Source organism: Ptychodera flava, chromosome 16 (genome assembly GCF_041260155.1).
Source record: "Ptychodera flava strain L36383 chromosome 16, AS_Pfla_20210202, whole genome shotgun sequence".
NCBI lineage: Eukaryota > Metazoa > Hemichordata > Enteropneusta > Ptychoderidae > Ptychodera > Ptychodera flava.
The window spans coordinates 17,786,966-17,803,878 of NC_091943.1; the positions used below are offsets into that span (position 1 = coordinate 17,786,966).

General features: G+C 39.8%; 1 protein-coding gene across 4 annotated transcripts in view; it reads right to left on the reverse strand.

The window, feature by feature from the left end:
• LOC139114169 (uncharacterized) overlaps positions 1 to 16,913 on the reverse strand; it is a 52,688-nt gene that overhangs the window by 32,387 nt on the left and 3,388 nt on the right. For all 4 annotated transcript variants that reach the window (XM_070675745.1, XM_070675746.1, XM_070675743.1 and 1 more), the window contains exons 2-3: positions 7,315 to 7,439; positions 4,536 to 4,852 (exon numbers count right to left, since the gene is read on the reverse strand). In XM_070675745.1, the coding sequence (XP_070531846.1) occupies positions 4,536 to 4,852; positions 7,315 to 7,439 (442 nt within the window). The remainder of the gene's footprint in view (positions 1 to 4,535; positions 4,853 to 7,314; positions 7,440 to 16,913) is intronic.

Sequence of the window (16,913 nt, forward strand, 5' to 3'; positions counted from 1 at the left end):
TAACCAAGTCTATACTAATGTAGTCAGGACATAAAGGAAGACATTTTGCTTTTAATTTTAGCACGCGCCCATAGATTTTGCAGCGTCTGACTTCTTTCACAATTGCTCGGGGAAAACTGCAATTGAGAAATACCCCGCAACAGACATGACACACGAGATTTTGGTAGAATGCGCGACATATAGCACGAGCTGCTAGGCAAGTTCTAGCTTATGTGTCGCGAAGAGGGCTATTTATATACTATTTAGAGGTTATTTAAGCAATAAAGCACACCCAACGACGATGTAGCACGAGATTTGAACCAGTTCACGACACATAAGCTTATGCACGAGCGATAAGCGAGTGCATATATGAAGTTATGAAGTGAACTGGTCAAAACCGAGTGGTATACCATCGCTGGGTGTAGTTCATTGCTGTTATATCATTACAGTATATTGAGATTCTGGAACATCAAAAACTGATTTTTGCTTTTGCCAAGAGCTCGCGCTTGTGCCACAACGTGCTATACCGCGAATACGACCAATCAGATCGCTGTATTTGCACCATCAATCTACTGGTATAATACCCAATACTCTGTTCCCATGTCGTATCAGCATGAGTGTCATTTGTGCTGCGTCAGATACGAGACGAAGTCGAGTGTCTTTTATTCCGCCACACACATAAATATAGAAATATTTGTGTAAGAAGGCTTCATTCATGAAGTATAAGCTTACGAAGAAAGACGTTAAGAAGTCAACACTGCAACACCAACAAGCGCGACAAATCCTCCATATCTCGATGAACACCAAGAGAAAAGTTACCGAAATTCGAAAATAATTGTACGAGAAGAACTTTTTATGGTGCAGTGTGTTGTTACAATCATGACAGATGAAAAACCTTCCTCTGCTTTAAATCTCTCCTGACATTTCGCGTTTCATCGTCGTACGGAGCGGAGAGTGGCGGCCATTTCACTTGTTTACACTTAGAGTTGCCATGTCAACAGGTGTCGCGCGAGCGACATCGCTGTCACGCCGCGCGTTCAGAACCTGTTTGGAGGTTGACCGTACCTTGCGAAAGGTAAAATATTGAACTTGCCTAAATAATAACAAGAACTTTAACGGAATAACCACGGGATAATATTTACAAGACTCAAGATTCAATGTAATTTTCCCGTATTTAGCAATCCGAAATAAGCTTATCCTTTTTCCTCAAAGCCGTTCAAATTTTGTTGGCAACATCGCAGGTGGAGAGCAGCAGACATCTTCTTAGTTTACTTTGTTTACTAAAAATTGCAAACGTTGTTCGGGAACACTCCAAAACTGATGACGTTTATCTAGCCCTGCGTATGATGCTGTGTGTTCCCGGCATGAGAGGTCGTATAACGCCGGGAACACACATATCATCGTACGCAGGGCTAATGTTTATCGTGCATATCTCGACGTTTACCGTAAAATATCACGGCTGATATATTACTGTAAACGTAGACCGGATGAGGCGACATGTGCTTGGGTATATGATAATACAGTTTTAACACGCCACATGCTCATTCCGTGCTGCGATTCGCCAGAATATGTCACGTGACGGGAAAATAGATACGTCTAGTCCCAACAGTATCGACAAAGGCGACGTCAGATGGCATTTTGAAAGACTATTTAGCTTGGGAAACAGTTTTTGATCAATTTGGAAAAATGCCTGGTCACGTGACTGTAGTGTAGTCTGCAGCTTTGAAAGGATAGCGGGCGGGTGATCAGCGCCCGCAATGAGCATGCCGACGAGCCTCTCTCTAAAAAAGCAACGGTACATATTATCAAAACAATATACATTGGGCCAAAGTCCCTGAAGCTACTACAGATATGGATACAAAATTAAGTATTTCCTGACTGTATGAAATTATCTCACTAAGGTCATTCTAGGGACCTGTAAACCAAATATTAAAGCTGTCTGACTAGCGGTTTTGAAAAATAAGCGACCCAATAGTTGACAGAGCTCTGCTGTGTTATGTAGAGAGTAACTTTTTGTGACACATGTATGATGGAGAAGGTGGATATCTTTGATAGGTCATTTAGGGATGGCCTGACCAAAAATGGCAAAATTAGCTGCAAAAATACAAAATTGATGATTTCATCATCATTTCAATATATTACATTAAGATAAAGGCTACGAACCTGTATACCAAATATCAAAGCTATCAGATGAGTGACTTCTGAGAAACAAATATTTTGACCAAAAATGGCAAAAATTGACCTAAAAATACAAAAATTGAAGATTTTATCAAATTTCAATATATCACACTATGACAACCCCTAGGAACCTGTATACCAAATATCAAAGGCATCAGACAAGTAGTTTTTGAGAAACACATTTTTTGACCAAAAATGGCAAAAATTGCACCAAAAATACAAAATTGCAGATGTCGTCATATATTCAATATATCATATTAAGTTCATCTGTAGGAACCAGTATACCAAATATCAAAGCTGTCAGACGAGCGGTTTTGATGAAATAAAGTTTTGACCAAAAATGACCAAAAAATTCCTTAAAATATAGATTTGCATATTTCATCACAATTTGAACAAATCTAAGTCGGGTTATCCCTAAGGACCTGTATACCAAATAACAAAGCTGTCTGACCAGCGGTTATGAAGGAGAAGATTTTTTACCAAAAACGCCTTTTTGGCGCTAATTTTGCATGTTTTCAACAATGTCAAAAAATTAAAAAAAAAACAGTTTCTCAAAATCACATTTTTCATCTACACAACAAATATCAAATCAGTAAGTACTGCAGTTCTCAAGATATTTGAGTGGACGGACGCCTCACAAACGGACATACATACATACATACATACATACATACAGACTGACGACGGACGCCGGACGGATACCCATGCCAATAGCTTCTATAGACTATAGTCTATAGTAGCTAAAAACCATAACATAATACAACATGAACGTGTGGCATGTTATAAAACATCTGTAATCTTTCTGTGGGCTGTACTCTAGGACCCGTTTATTACCCCTCGTGGCCGTGTATTACCAGAACACATCGCTATAGCGATGTACCCCTCGGTCTACGGCCTCGGGGAATAGCGATGTGTTTCTGGTAACGCACGACCGGTCCATCAGGGTAACAAACGGGCGCTATAGCTCTATAGCTTTAGCTCTCATGACCAGGTAATATGTGTTTATTATAGCGCGCCACATGCTCATTCCGTGTCGCGATTCCCAAGAATACTTCACGAGACGAGAAAATACATACGGCTAGTTCCCATCGGATCGACAAAAGTGACGTCAGAGGGTAGTTTTTGAAAAACTATTTCCCTAGGGAAATAGTTTTGACCAAATTTGGAAAAGTGCCCGGTCACGTGACCGTAGTGTCGTCTGCAGCTTTGCAACAATGGCGGGTGACTAGAACGTGATGTGCATCCGGGATAGGTGACGACACATGCTCTAAAACAGATTTTCCAATATTTTCCAACATTCCAATAGCGTAGGAGCTTGAACAGCTCATAGACGGAGAAGATTAAAGTGCAATAAAGGATGTCGCTAGGTATGCTTAGAATATTTTTTGAAAGAATGTGGTACTACGTACAACTGAAACCGCTGTGGAAACATCGCCCAGTAAACTTGTCACAATGGATTGTTGCGGTGCAAAAATATCAAAACACATTAAAAACTATATAATAATATAACATGAGCATGTGGTGTGTTATAAAACACCTATAGCCTGGTCTTTATTCGGGCTATAGCGCCCGTCTACTATCCCTCGTGGCCGCGTGTTACCAGAAACACATCGCTATACCCCTCGGCCTCGGGCCTCGGGGAATAGCGATGTGTTTCTGGTAACACATGACCCCTCGTCGTAATAGACGGGCGCTATAGCCCTCATGACCAGACAATAGGTGTTTAATATCAACAAGAAATTTTGGCAGTGCGCGACACTACGGCAGAAAATGTTGATATTTATAGGGTCGCATGTATGCACTTTATTCTAAAAAGTGCACAAATTGTCGTTATCTTGCTGTGTCGCTGTGTCTCAGATCTACCTATATGCATTTAAACGAAATATGCGGGATTTTAATTTGTTAGCTCAAAAGAATGAAAATCAAATACAAACAAAAAACGCAGTTGCCACACCGCTATTGTGAGACAAGTTTGCTGAGAAACTCCGTTGGTGGCACCTTGCCAAAGTCTCGATGATGCCCTACACCCTTTATGTACCTTCAACTTTAATGGGCATTTGAACCTTGCCACTCGTGCCACCTGACAAGCTTTTAAACCCAACATATTCCAACATATTCTTTCAACATTTTCCTTCATACAGCTTCAACTTAAACGGGCATTTGACCCATGCCGCCCATGTTCCATGACACACTTTAAACCCAACATATTCCTTCATACAGCTTCAACTTAAACGGGCATTTCACCCATGCCGCCCATGTTCCATGACACACTTCTAAACCCAACATATTCCTTCACATATCTTCCATTTAAACGGGCATTTGCCCATGCCCCTCCCCCTGACACCATAGACATATACCCAACATATTCTTTCACTTACCTTCAACGTCAATGGGCATTTGACCCATGCCACCCATGCCGCCCATACCTCCCATGCCGCCCATGCCGCCCATACCGCCCATGCCGCTCATACCGCCCATGCCGCCCATTGATGGCCGTCGGCTCGGGGCTCCGTGGCCATGGTGACCAGCGTGTCCGGCGGGTCCCTGACCTTGTGCATGGTGTCCAGGTGGTCTCTGTCCTGGTGGGCGATTGTGTGCACCTGGCACCAACAAACGTACAGTCATCTTGGCCGGGTTATCGCTGCCCGGAATTCCAAGAAATTTGAAATTGTCGTCGCTGAGGCAGGATTCCCCCCTGTAAAAGAAGAGCGATCATTGTCGAACATGTTCCATATTTTTATTCTGTATCAATTGCAAATTCTTGTTCTACTCCCAAAAGAATGTCGAAACACACTATTTAGGTTGTCAACACAGTGCCTATATGTATAAAAGGCACTGTTATTGTTTACATTTGAATTCTAGTCCGGACAAGAATTCATTTGCCAACAATAACAATGCATTTTACACATGTACAGGTGAGTTGACAAGCTGAATACTTTGTATATCAACATGCTTTTGGCAGTGGAACTTGAAATTATGGTTGACATTAAAAACAAAAAAATAGTGAAAAAATCATCAAAAGTTAGCATTACTGGCCCTTTAAATATGCGTTTGACGTCTTTATGCGCGTGGCTGTCGGTTTCAGTTTACAGTGCAGGTACATGTATGTGCGTGGCTATTTCTACATTGTTTGCTCCAGGGAAAATGTACGCAGCTATTACCATGATGTCAACAACCAGCGACAAAACCTACTGTATAGGCCTACAGTGTGTTGATTCTCGGAAGGTGAAAAAGTTCTACGGTGTTATCATACTGCTGCAAATTTCACTCGTTATACGACAGCACCGCCACCCTACCATCATCTGTGTTTATCACTAGCTCTGATAGGTCACACTCGGTAGATTATCTCTATGGAGGGAAACTCAATACCTGTGATAAAATGTAAGCACTACTTGACAATTAAACATATCAGTAACACAGACAGACAGACAGACAGACAGACAGACATTGCTGCGACATATGCTCACGTGTGTGAACACGTGAGCAAACAGTATGGTTTTCCGAGGGGTCTCTCCCGAGCTTTATGAAGAAAATGAATCGCCTGAGATTGTGAGGATTTCTAACGCTGTTTGAGTGTGAGTCTATTGCTCTTCTTGCTTGATATCCATCATATTAAAACTTTAAGGTAGTATGCGCCTAGAAAGACTCATACATTTACTCAAAATTTCCTCAAAGAATATTTCAACCATTCTCTTTCAGAAGCAAGAATAAAAAACCGGGTGTCATAGTGCAAATTTTGGTACCAGAGGAACAAATTACCCATTTACCGATATTTGAAATTCAAAATGGCTGCCGTCCTTGTGTTTACTCTATGGAGAAAAACAAAATTTTGGATTTTCGAAAAACTAAGGTGGTGAAAAGTTTTCTTACACCAAGAGCTTTAAAATGAACCCCCACAAGTGGTAGATCAAAGAAATTGTAAAAGCTTGAGAGTCCGAATAGCTGTCCCCGAGGCGCATTCTACCTTAAGGTAGTATAAGGAACACCGCGAACTTCTTCTCAAGAGACAGATCTTCATTTCACATCCAGCATGTGCCATCAGTTGACCCCTCCGCTCCCCTTCAGTGCAATGCGAAATAAACATTAACATGACTCATCCGTACAGCATGCAGCAGTCTTCTAACTTTAACCCCCCCCCCCCCCGGACTTTTGCGCAATTGCCACCATACCCTGAACGATCACTTGTGGTTGGCGACTTAAGATAGTACGCACCCGGAAACTGAAAGACTTAAACTTTTGCTCAACTTTCCCCATAGAAACTTTCAACCATTCTCTTTCAAATCAAGAATAAAAATCGAGGGTCAAGTCGGTACTAGAGAAACAAATTACCCAATATTATAGAGATTTGAAATTCAAAATGGCCGCCATCCCTAGATTATCTCTATGGAGGGAAATGAATTTCCCATTTTCATAAAACTAAACCGTTGAAAGTTTAGTCACCACATAAGCTTCAAAATGAGCCCCCAAAATGGTAATTCAAAAAAATGTCGTACAAGTTTGAGAGTCCGAATATCTGTCCCCAAGGCGAATTCTACCTTAAGCGACAAATAATATTCGCAGTGTGTGTGGGGGTGTGTGTGTGTGTGTGTGTGTGTGTGTGTGTGTGTGTGTGTGTATACGAGTGTGTGAGTATGTGCTTGTTCACATTTCATCTTTACTTTCTTTGTGACGTGAGATACACTACATGCGACCTATTGGAATAATTTCAATCACAACAACTTTACGTATGCGTGGTCTGCGAGGGCATCGTCCAAGTGAAGGACAATGTCAAAACCTGTACAAACGACCATGTACCTGAAAGTATGTACCTAAACGCACATCCCGGAAATGGCGTGAGAGTTGTTTTTCAAGCAAATTAGACGCACGATGACGCAGCAATTAATCCAAATGGACAGTTTTCGAGAAAACGTTATAGTATGAGTCATTCGTTCAGTTAGTTTTTGGGGAAAACAATGTGTGTTCAACAAAGGTTTCAGGAATAACGACCCTCATGATTTTTGAGAAAGGAACCATTTACACACACTAATTAAATAGTATTGCCTATTATTGACGTCAATGGGAAAACCCAAACTTAGGGAATGTAAAAATGTCAAATGGCAGACTCCATTAGCTACGGGATTCAGGATGGTTTCAACTCGAAGAAAAAACCCAACTTACATGCTAATTCCATGGACCCCCATGTCGATGTGTCCGTTTTCTTTCAAGTGGTACACCGATTGCTGTTTGTCTGGGAGCAGATCAACCGAGCTGCGGCGACGAATCTCATGCCACGTTCCCATGTACTGAAAAATAAAACCAAATGAGACGAATCGCTATTGTAAACGTCATTATATGACATGTTTGAAAGAGGAACTGGACATATTTTAGAACCAAGAAAAAGTAAAAACGTGAAGTTGCTTTTGTGAGGGGAGGGGTCGATATTTTTCATGAGTGTATGTTTCGAGGGGATAGTAATTGAATTTCTTTGATTACTAGGGGTCACATTGTGCATTGATTTCAAGGTCTAAGTTGAACGTTGATTTATGGCAAGGGGGCCATTTCTTTCACGATATATCACACTATCTGAGCAAGCTTTGTCTTCAGTAGTGCGTATGAACCTGTAAACAGGAAATGTGAGTGAAAGGGGAATACGGAGTGCAGTTTAAAGGGGCAGTTCTCAATCCCTGGTTCCCGCATTAGTTATGTCGTTGTTACTTTTGTTGTTGTTGTTGTTGTTGTTGTTGTTGTTGTTGACATTGAGTGTTTACATGATGTTAGCCCACTGTTTTCCTTTGAATTTTTATCATGTTTGCCAATTTGGCTATTAGATAAATAAAGCTAATAAATGCCCTGCCCCTTTAAGCTTTCATCTGTATGATGCCTGAAAGGATGGACCCGGAGAATTGACGTAGGCCACTCTTTATAAAACTGTCCCGGGAGGCGAGCCGTCTTTGACAAACCTGACCTAGCGGAGGGAGACGTTTTTTAAAAAAAAAGCTGCTTTCATGCATTCGACCCAAATGTCAATGTCGAATTTCCTCAGAAGGTGTGGTGAAACTTACGAATGTTATTGTTGTATGACATTGAGAGTAAAGCAGGGGATGACGCGAGCACACTTAGGAAATTTCGCTGTTTTCTATACTGTGCTGTCTTGCTTCTTTTGTGTTAACATTAAAAACTGTAAAACATAATACTTTGATTCAGTACGGGTGATGACGTGTTTAGATAATGCACAGTCCCTCCTAGGGTTGAGGTACGCTGGATGATAGATCGACGATTATTTTGCAAAACTTCAAAATGGTTGAAAACTAAACTGTAAAACAACCGGTCCCTGTAACTTCAGTGTCTTATATACACAGACACAGCTGTACATGTATGTAAATGATAAGCTCTAACTGTAGAGCAAAACGTTGCACAACTTCAGCAAAAAGAACATTACATGGCATCGCGACAACAAAACAACAACAGTGATCTATCTGTGTATTGTTACCAGTGACACAGCGAATTGTTTTTAAGGCGCCAGTCCTGATTTTTAAGTGTTTTAATGAGCTTGCTTCAGTTATCTCTCAAATATGATCTCACTCTGTGTTTCATGTCGAAACTTGAGATCTGCTGATGAGTTCAGAATTTGTCCGATGCGATTGCGCACAAAGAAATATGGAGATCGTTCGTTTAGTGTAGCAGTTTATTGACCCTATAGTTTTTCTTAAGGGTCTATGATAGGCTCCAATACTCTGGAATAGTCTTCCACTAGATATTCGGCGTTCTCCCAGCCTGTCGACTTTAAAACCAATGTTAAATTTTCCTTTTTAAATCTGCTATTTAGACTCAAGTTTTAAATGTTTTTGCAGTTTTTTAATTCTAATTACTTTTTGTGATGTGCTGATTTTAATTTATGATGCCTTATAAATAATAAATTAATATTATTAAACTTATTATTATATGCCTCTCTCTCTCTCTCTCTCTCTCTCTCTCCTCCCTCCCTCTGTCTCTGTCTCTGTCTCTCTCTCTCTGTCTCTCTGTCTCTCTCTCTACATCGCCAGAGCAAATAAACAGAAAATGATCTTACCCTTTTGAAAGGATAAAGCAGAGTGGCAAAGTAAGGCCTAGCATCATAAAAACCGGCCCAGGGCTGTAATAAGTTGGTGTAGGGCACTAGGCAGAATTTCTAGCCATCAAGTACTAGTCAGATCAAGTGTATGAGCTGTAAGCAATTTTTATAAGAACGCGTACATAGTTTGTGTGTAATCAAGGGTTCTTTCTTTTCCTATGAACACTTTCACTACCTCTTGCGGAGACAAAATGAATACTTTTGCGTGGTTATGTAATAAAAACTTCAATCACTATAAATTTGCCCTTGAACAGCACAGGTGTAGTTCTTTATTGTAACGTGCTCGTCAACATACAGACATTTGAATTTGATCTCAAACTTTCCCAAAAGAAACTTAAAACTATTATCTGCCATTATTAAGATTAACAAGGATGGTCGTTCATAATTAGAGAAATAGCATTGACTGGTATCTGTAATTCAAAATGGGTTAACTCTGTAATATTGCAAAAACTAAACATGCGATTTAAATATTGCGATGACACGATGATGATAACTTTATTCACTCCACACAAGCTTCAAAACGAGTCTATCACAGAAGCGGCAGACCTCTTAGGAAAGGGTTGTACAAACTTGAGAGTCCGGAAAACTGTCCCCAAGGACGCTCTACCTTACAGGACCAACATGATACGAGTACGGACTTTTGGAGAGTATGTCGATAGGTATCGTTGCATTTTACTTATCTTCGGACACTGACACGTCATACGTGATATAGCGCTAATACATTGCATCATTAGAATACAAGATGACTGGAAATGGATTGGAATTCAACGATTTGTTTTTCACTCCTGACGTGCACAATTAATTTTCCAATATGTACCTTGCACATTCTGCCACTTTCCTTGACAACTGCCCATCATAACACAAAAAGCCCAATAGCTGCATCTTTTTGCAAATTGGTCACCAAAAATATCATCAAATCTTTTGGGAAATGTTTTCGATACCTGTTATTAAGGCATATTGTTTATTGAGGTGGCGTTTTCACATAGCATGGCGTATTTTGTTCGAAATCATTTTTGCATAGGTTCATCTGATTTTTATTAATTTGTTAATCCAACATTAAAATATCGGTTGGGTTCACCTTTTACATGTAACAGGACATCCAGTCGTAAGTTGGGAGAGAAAGAAGAGTAAGAATGTGCAAATGTATGCACACAACGCGATTTCCTGGTTTCTTTTCTTCTCCCGATTTCAACATTTCAAAAAGAAATTAATCCAAACTGGCTGAGTTAAATTTGTTAAATGTCCATGTCCTACGCTACGTGATTTTGCGCTATTTGAACAGTAACTATACAACAGAAGGACAATACCGTTTGCAAATAAAGATTTTAAGTTTTGATGAGAGTCATTTCAATTTTGCCTATCATGAGTTTGATCACTTTTTTGATTTCCAGTCTTGCAACCCCTGCCATTTACGAATGTGAATAGGCAATTCAAAACGAAATCGTCGATTTTTTTCTGCATATATATCATTCTCTAGTTTAAAACGATATATGAAATTTCATAAGGTAGTATCAAGTTTTGGCTTAAATTAATTATGTGATTGATACCAAAATTGAGGTTTTCTACCTCAAATACCATCCTTTGAGTAAAGTTGTGTTACCATACTGAACTTAAGATTCTTTGTCTTTTGGAAAATATATAGTATGAAGGGGTTTTCATGTCATTTTTGATAAGAAATGATGCTTTGATAAAAGTGCGTTGGTTAAATGTCACTCTTTTGAATCCTTGGCGATGGGTTTTGTTGATTAAATTCAGACTCTTATGCATATATTGGAGTTGCAAGTCGAAAAATATTGTTGAAAACCAAGTTTGTCCGTCTCCAATATTTAAGAAAACGTTCTATGGTCACACTGGTAAGAATTTTTATTATTTCATACTACCTTACAAAAAAAAAAAAAAAAAAGATACCGTTCATGGGGCCTTAACAAAACTTAAAGTCCTTACCAATCATCATCATCACAAATATCATCACAAATATCATCATCTTCATCATCATCATCATCATTGTAATCGTTGTGTACAGTGTTGTATAACAGATTGTCGTATCACTTTGTGAGTCATCCATTGTTTCCAGTACAGTTTCGCCCCTGGGACAGAAACACTAGTAATTCGATTTCACAAATTGCTAATGTATTCACCGTGACCTTTTCGCGAATTGAAATCATATTTCTCCGGTGAGCTGAATAACGGAGCTACAGATCCTAATGTTATTTTCCCCTTTTCTTTGATTTCACGACCACTATCCACTAGCTTTCGTGTTTCTGGTAGTGTATAACCGAATGGCGGTTCAGAAAACTAAACTTATAGTAGGGAAGTCCAGTAGGCCTAACTGTTTTAAAAAATAAACATAAAAATAAAATAAAACTTTACTTGTTTTGCTTCCTCTATGGTTCTATGTCAGACCGCTCATGTAGTACATTGGGGCAATTGTAGCTCGCGTAACCCAGGCTGCGCGCGCTTTGAAGGACGAAGCACTGCGAGCTCATATCCGGTGTACATCGTGACATGATGCGAATATTACCGTGATTGCTCGCCCACCTGGTATTGTAACAATGCACAAGTGTGGCCTGATATAGGACGAGTGGCCTGATAGATGGAGTGCAGAGATAAAGTTTGTAGGGTCATCATTTATGGTCGTTTTATTGTACGCATTGTCATTGATATCCGATACACAGCCAATGATTGATGCCGTTAGCAGATAACATGTACTGAGATTGATAAATAGGTCATCTGTTTTCGTCGAACCAACTTCCTGTGCAATACTTGTCACAATAACGTCTGTTTATCGCTTCGTCATAATGCGTTCGCTTATTTCACAGCTTCTTTTAAGGCAGTATGCGCCTAGACAGTGAAAGACTGAAACTTTTGCTCAAACTTTTCTCAAGGAATCTTTCAACCATTCTCTTTCAAAGTGAAGAATAAAAATGGGGGTCACAGTGCAAACTTTGGTATTAGAGAAACAAATTACCCATGATTTACCGACATCTGAAATTCATGATGGCCGCTGTACCTGTGTTAACCCTATGGAGATAAATGAAATTTTCGAATTTCGGAAACACTAAGGCGGTCAAAACATTTTTACCAACAGCTTTAAAATGAGCAACCACAAATGGTGGATCAGAAAAGAGTTGTAAAAAGTTTGAGAGTCCGAATATCTGTCCCCTAGGCGTGTTCTACCTTTAACTGACGTTTTTTTTGGCGGGAAGGAGACAGACGACTTATTGATAAGAGTGGACAGATGTGTTCTTTGGTCTGCGCGCCCACACACTTTGATTTAATTTTCCTTTACTGTGAATATATTTAAATATTTATACCACTCATGGTCATGTGACACATTGTTCTCATCGTACGTTTATTAACGCAACACCAATTGTTCTTATGCAAATAAGTAAACCATTACGGTTCATTGATATGGAAATTAGTAAACCTTACAGTTTAATGAAAATACTTCATTATCATATAAATACAAACGTAAAGTTTACCACTTTCCATATCAATGCACGCGCAAAGGTTTACTTATCTACATACGAACGAAAATCAAACATCTGGCTACACGTGGCAACTTTTAATGAACTTGCGAAATTACATTTCAATGACAACTTATCACCATGTTGATTTTTAATGAAAATATGGCCTGATGAACTTGTGTACCAGGTTATTAAACGTAGTGGTATCTGACGAGCAGCACGGAGAATGGTACTCTTCAACTTTTACATCAACTTTTGTCACAGGTTGTGGGGGCTGTAAAGCGTTAGACACGGTTTTCTGCTGGAAATTGCTGATACGCTTGTACGTGCGAAATCCTTCGTCAGGACGATGGCCAGTGCATTCTTTAAATAGTTGTTCACCGAAGCCCTTATTCATACAAAGAAGTTGGTGCAGCAACCTAAATTTAATGGAAATAATAATTGAAAAATATTGCCGACGAAAAGGAATGACATTTGAGCGGAAAGTAATGGAATCCCACACTTAAAACTCCGTTCAAATGACAACACTCAGCGGGCGGGGTAGACCCACTGCATCGAACGTTTCAAATATTATCATGTCACATTAAACTGGCCTTTCAAAAACACGATGGAAGAAACAATAACGATAACGGTCACGCCGGGAAAATGTAAGAAAATAATTGAAACTAACCTGCCCGAATGGGCGGTATGATATCCAGATATTCCACACATCCACAAATGAATATTTCGCTGCTTTTAACTTGAGTTGTTTCAAGTTTCTCGCTTCGGGTACGTCCCCATACATCCGACACTGACACGCCTGATCCGGTAGACTTGCGTGTATTTTGAAGTGCGCGAGATCCTTGTATTTCAGTCAATTGTGCACTATTCACGGGAGCAGGAAACCTTTCACTTTCCTGTTTGCCGTTAGGTTAAATCTTCTCTGTCATCCAGTGGTATATCGTTATCAAACTGCGAGCAAAACCATTCCACTTCGCTTGATTACATTGTGTCGGAGATATACAAGTATGTGTCCATACTGGTGGCGTGGCCGATACACAGTGACATGCACATGCATCATACCACGTGGCAAATTGATGTGCACCTGGATCAGTGCATTCAGTTTGTTAGCCAATGAGAAAGCTGTATTATAATGCTATCGCGTCAGAATTTCAATCCCTAATGACACCAGGTGTTTTAACGCGCAATGCAAATTGATCTTTCTGATAGCACCGCACAACGTTAACTAGGTCATGGTATTTTTCAAATTTCCTCTTTTTTCGTGGTATAAGTAGGTAATTGTACGGGTTCGAGTGGGTTTACAATTCTAAACCTCACGGCTTTAGCTGGCAAGTTGTAAACCGCACGAGGCCTTCGACAATTACCTATACTAATGGCTACAGTATTGTTATTATTAAACCCAATATGCATGCTGTGATCATTCAATGTGTCATTGACACCTTGATTGATTGATTGATCCCATTGACTGATTCGTTCATTGATTCATTGATTCATTCATTCATTCATCGATTGATTAATTGATATGTAGAGCTCGGTAAGGGTGTTGTGAACGTGATTCACGCGAAGGCGTAATACAATCAACGCTACTGTCATTTTCCAAATGACACATATTTTGTGACCGGTCTTCGTATGAGCATTTTTTAAATCCGCAATCAACTATTCTTGGAAAATTTTCCCTCTCAGTTTGTTCCGAACCGACCGCCACCTTCCAAGGTCGAATGGTCGACGAACCCGAAAAGCATTTTGTGGTCTGAGCTCTTGGCGTGTTATTTCTGCATGTGGTTTCCATCTTACGACGAACTTTGACGTAAATGTGCCAACAGGCCCCGCGCTATCAATGCAGATGTTTAGGTGTCAATTGTTGCAACAGCTGCAAGGTTCAGTGAAAGCACTGTCACGCCACTTCTTGCTGGGGTAGCTCTGTCTTGAGGTCTTTGTGTTCAGGGCGAACGTCGGGAACAGACAGGCCTGAATATCGATGCTGTACAGTAGCTCCAGGTTTTGCCTGGGGTTGTGGGTTGGACGGCAAAACTAGAATTCTTGCCAAAACCTCGAGCTACTGTACTGCAGCAAATCTGGATTCAGAAATAGTATTTGTGTCATTATACGAAGAGTCAGTCACTTTATCAGGAAAGTTTAAATTAGAGCTCGCCTCGGGGTCGGATTTTCTGATTCTCAATTTTTTATAATAATTTTCTGATGTACCACTGGCATGAACTCATTTTTAAACTCTCACCGTCTTATTATATTTTTTGTAAAAATCACTAATTTATTTTTCCCTTACAGTTAGCTTAGGGACGGTAGCTATTTTGAATTTAAAATATCAGTAAACTTACTCAATTTTTTATCTCCGGTACGGTGACCCCGAAATTTGCTTTTGATGAGAATGGTTGAAAATTTCCCTGAGACGAGTTTGAGCTAAACTTTTAAGTCTTTCAGTTTCCGGCTACGCACTATCTGATATTGTGACACGTATCGTAGGACCAATTCTATAAAATACTTTTCTGGTTTCTTTTTGACGTTTCTCTCGTCTGATAAACCATTACGTGGACAAAACTTGATCAGTTTGGTTTATATAGAGCGACCGATCTTTCGCCAGAAAGGTCGTTCGACATTTCTTCATGTAAATAGAGTTATTTGACCGCGCGCTGTTGTGTCTTGTGAAAAACTTCTGCATTCGATCAGTTTACTGATTGAGTAAACCTAGATAAGGATTTGAAAAATGTCAGTAACCTAATTGAAAGTGAGCTACAAGGAACAATAACTAATAAATGTTTGAGTATTACGCGCTTACCATGTTGCTCAAACTTTCCGTAACGAAACTTTAAACCATCCCCTTTCGAAATACAAAAATGAAATCAGAGGGGTCACCGTGCAAAATGTGGTACTAGAGAAACTAATGACGCAATAGTTATAGACGCTTAAAATTCAAGATGGCCGCCAGCTCGAAATAAGCCATATGAGGCAAAATGAAAAGCAAATATTCTTGTTTGGAGCAATACAGCTATAGCTCGTTTAAAAACCACCCGGGATGACGTATAAGATTGTATGGCAAATCCGCAGGATTTTCCCCTCGTATAGCACATGACATCAATTGTTGCTCTTGAGATAGTTTCATAGCATGGATAGGAGTTTATTCGAGGTGAATTTTTCTAAATTAACAACATCGACAAATACACATGTTATTTTTATCACCAATCGCTGTATGTCACAAAATAAAACACTCTACCACAATCTGCCTAATAACCGACAATGTTTTTACATATTTGTCGTTGCCTATGGCACAACGATCACATTTTCACAGTCCCTATGAAAGCATTGACCATCTGAACAAATACAGATACTGAAGCTATAAGAAAGGTGAATCTTCTTCTAAATGCTTTACTTCTGCAGCCGATAGAGCACTCGGGTTTAGAATTTTGCCATTATACGTTTTTACGGTACAAATCACCTCACAAGCGGGGATGAAGTTTGAACTAGTGTAGAATCAAATCGACTTCAAACTCACCAGCATAGAATAAAGCACTTGTCGCTTAACTCTTTCTCGTGACAAGCTTGTGCTTTTATTCCTTACTGGTCGGTTTGAAGTCAATCCTACGTTTTTACGTTCTTTCTGTGGCAATATTTGCAACCTCTTGAGATGGGACATTCTATTCTCCAACGATAGAACGAACCAAAACCAAATCTAGAGTTCTTCAAAAAGAAAGGCCTTAGCTCCATACTGGGGCAAATATTATCGGAGAAATACAACGTTAGTAAAACAACTGTTGGCTTCGTCAGCGGGGAGTAAAAAGCTCACACCGGTTTTAAAAGACAACATGATTGTATATAGCTATCATAATGGTGTATCTACTCAGCAACCGTTTTTTCGTGAGAGTTACTGAATGCATGAACGTCCAATGGAACTTCAGACATAGACGGTTTACAACAAGTCTGAATATGCAACTACGAATAGCCTTCATATGTCATGTTAAGTTTTGTGTCACAAAGAAGCATGCCTAAAATGACGGCAATAGGTGGTGGCCATTCAAGCCTGTTGCTGCGGTTTATGGAGTTCAGCTTCCATTGTGAGTGTTAGACTGAACTATAGGGAGCGAGCAAGTAAGCAAGTTCATGGTCGACGTTCGGTCGGTGACATTGAGATTGCACTCTTTCAAGGTTGAAAAACATCTTCTGTTCATCGCATTTTCCCACCTTCA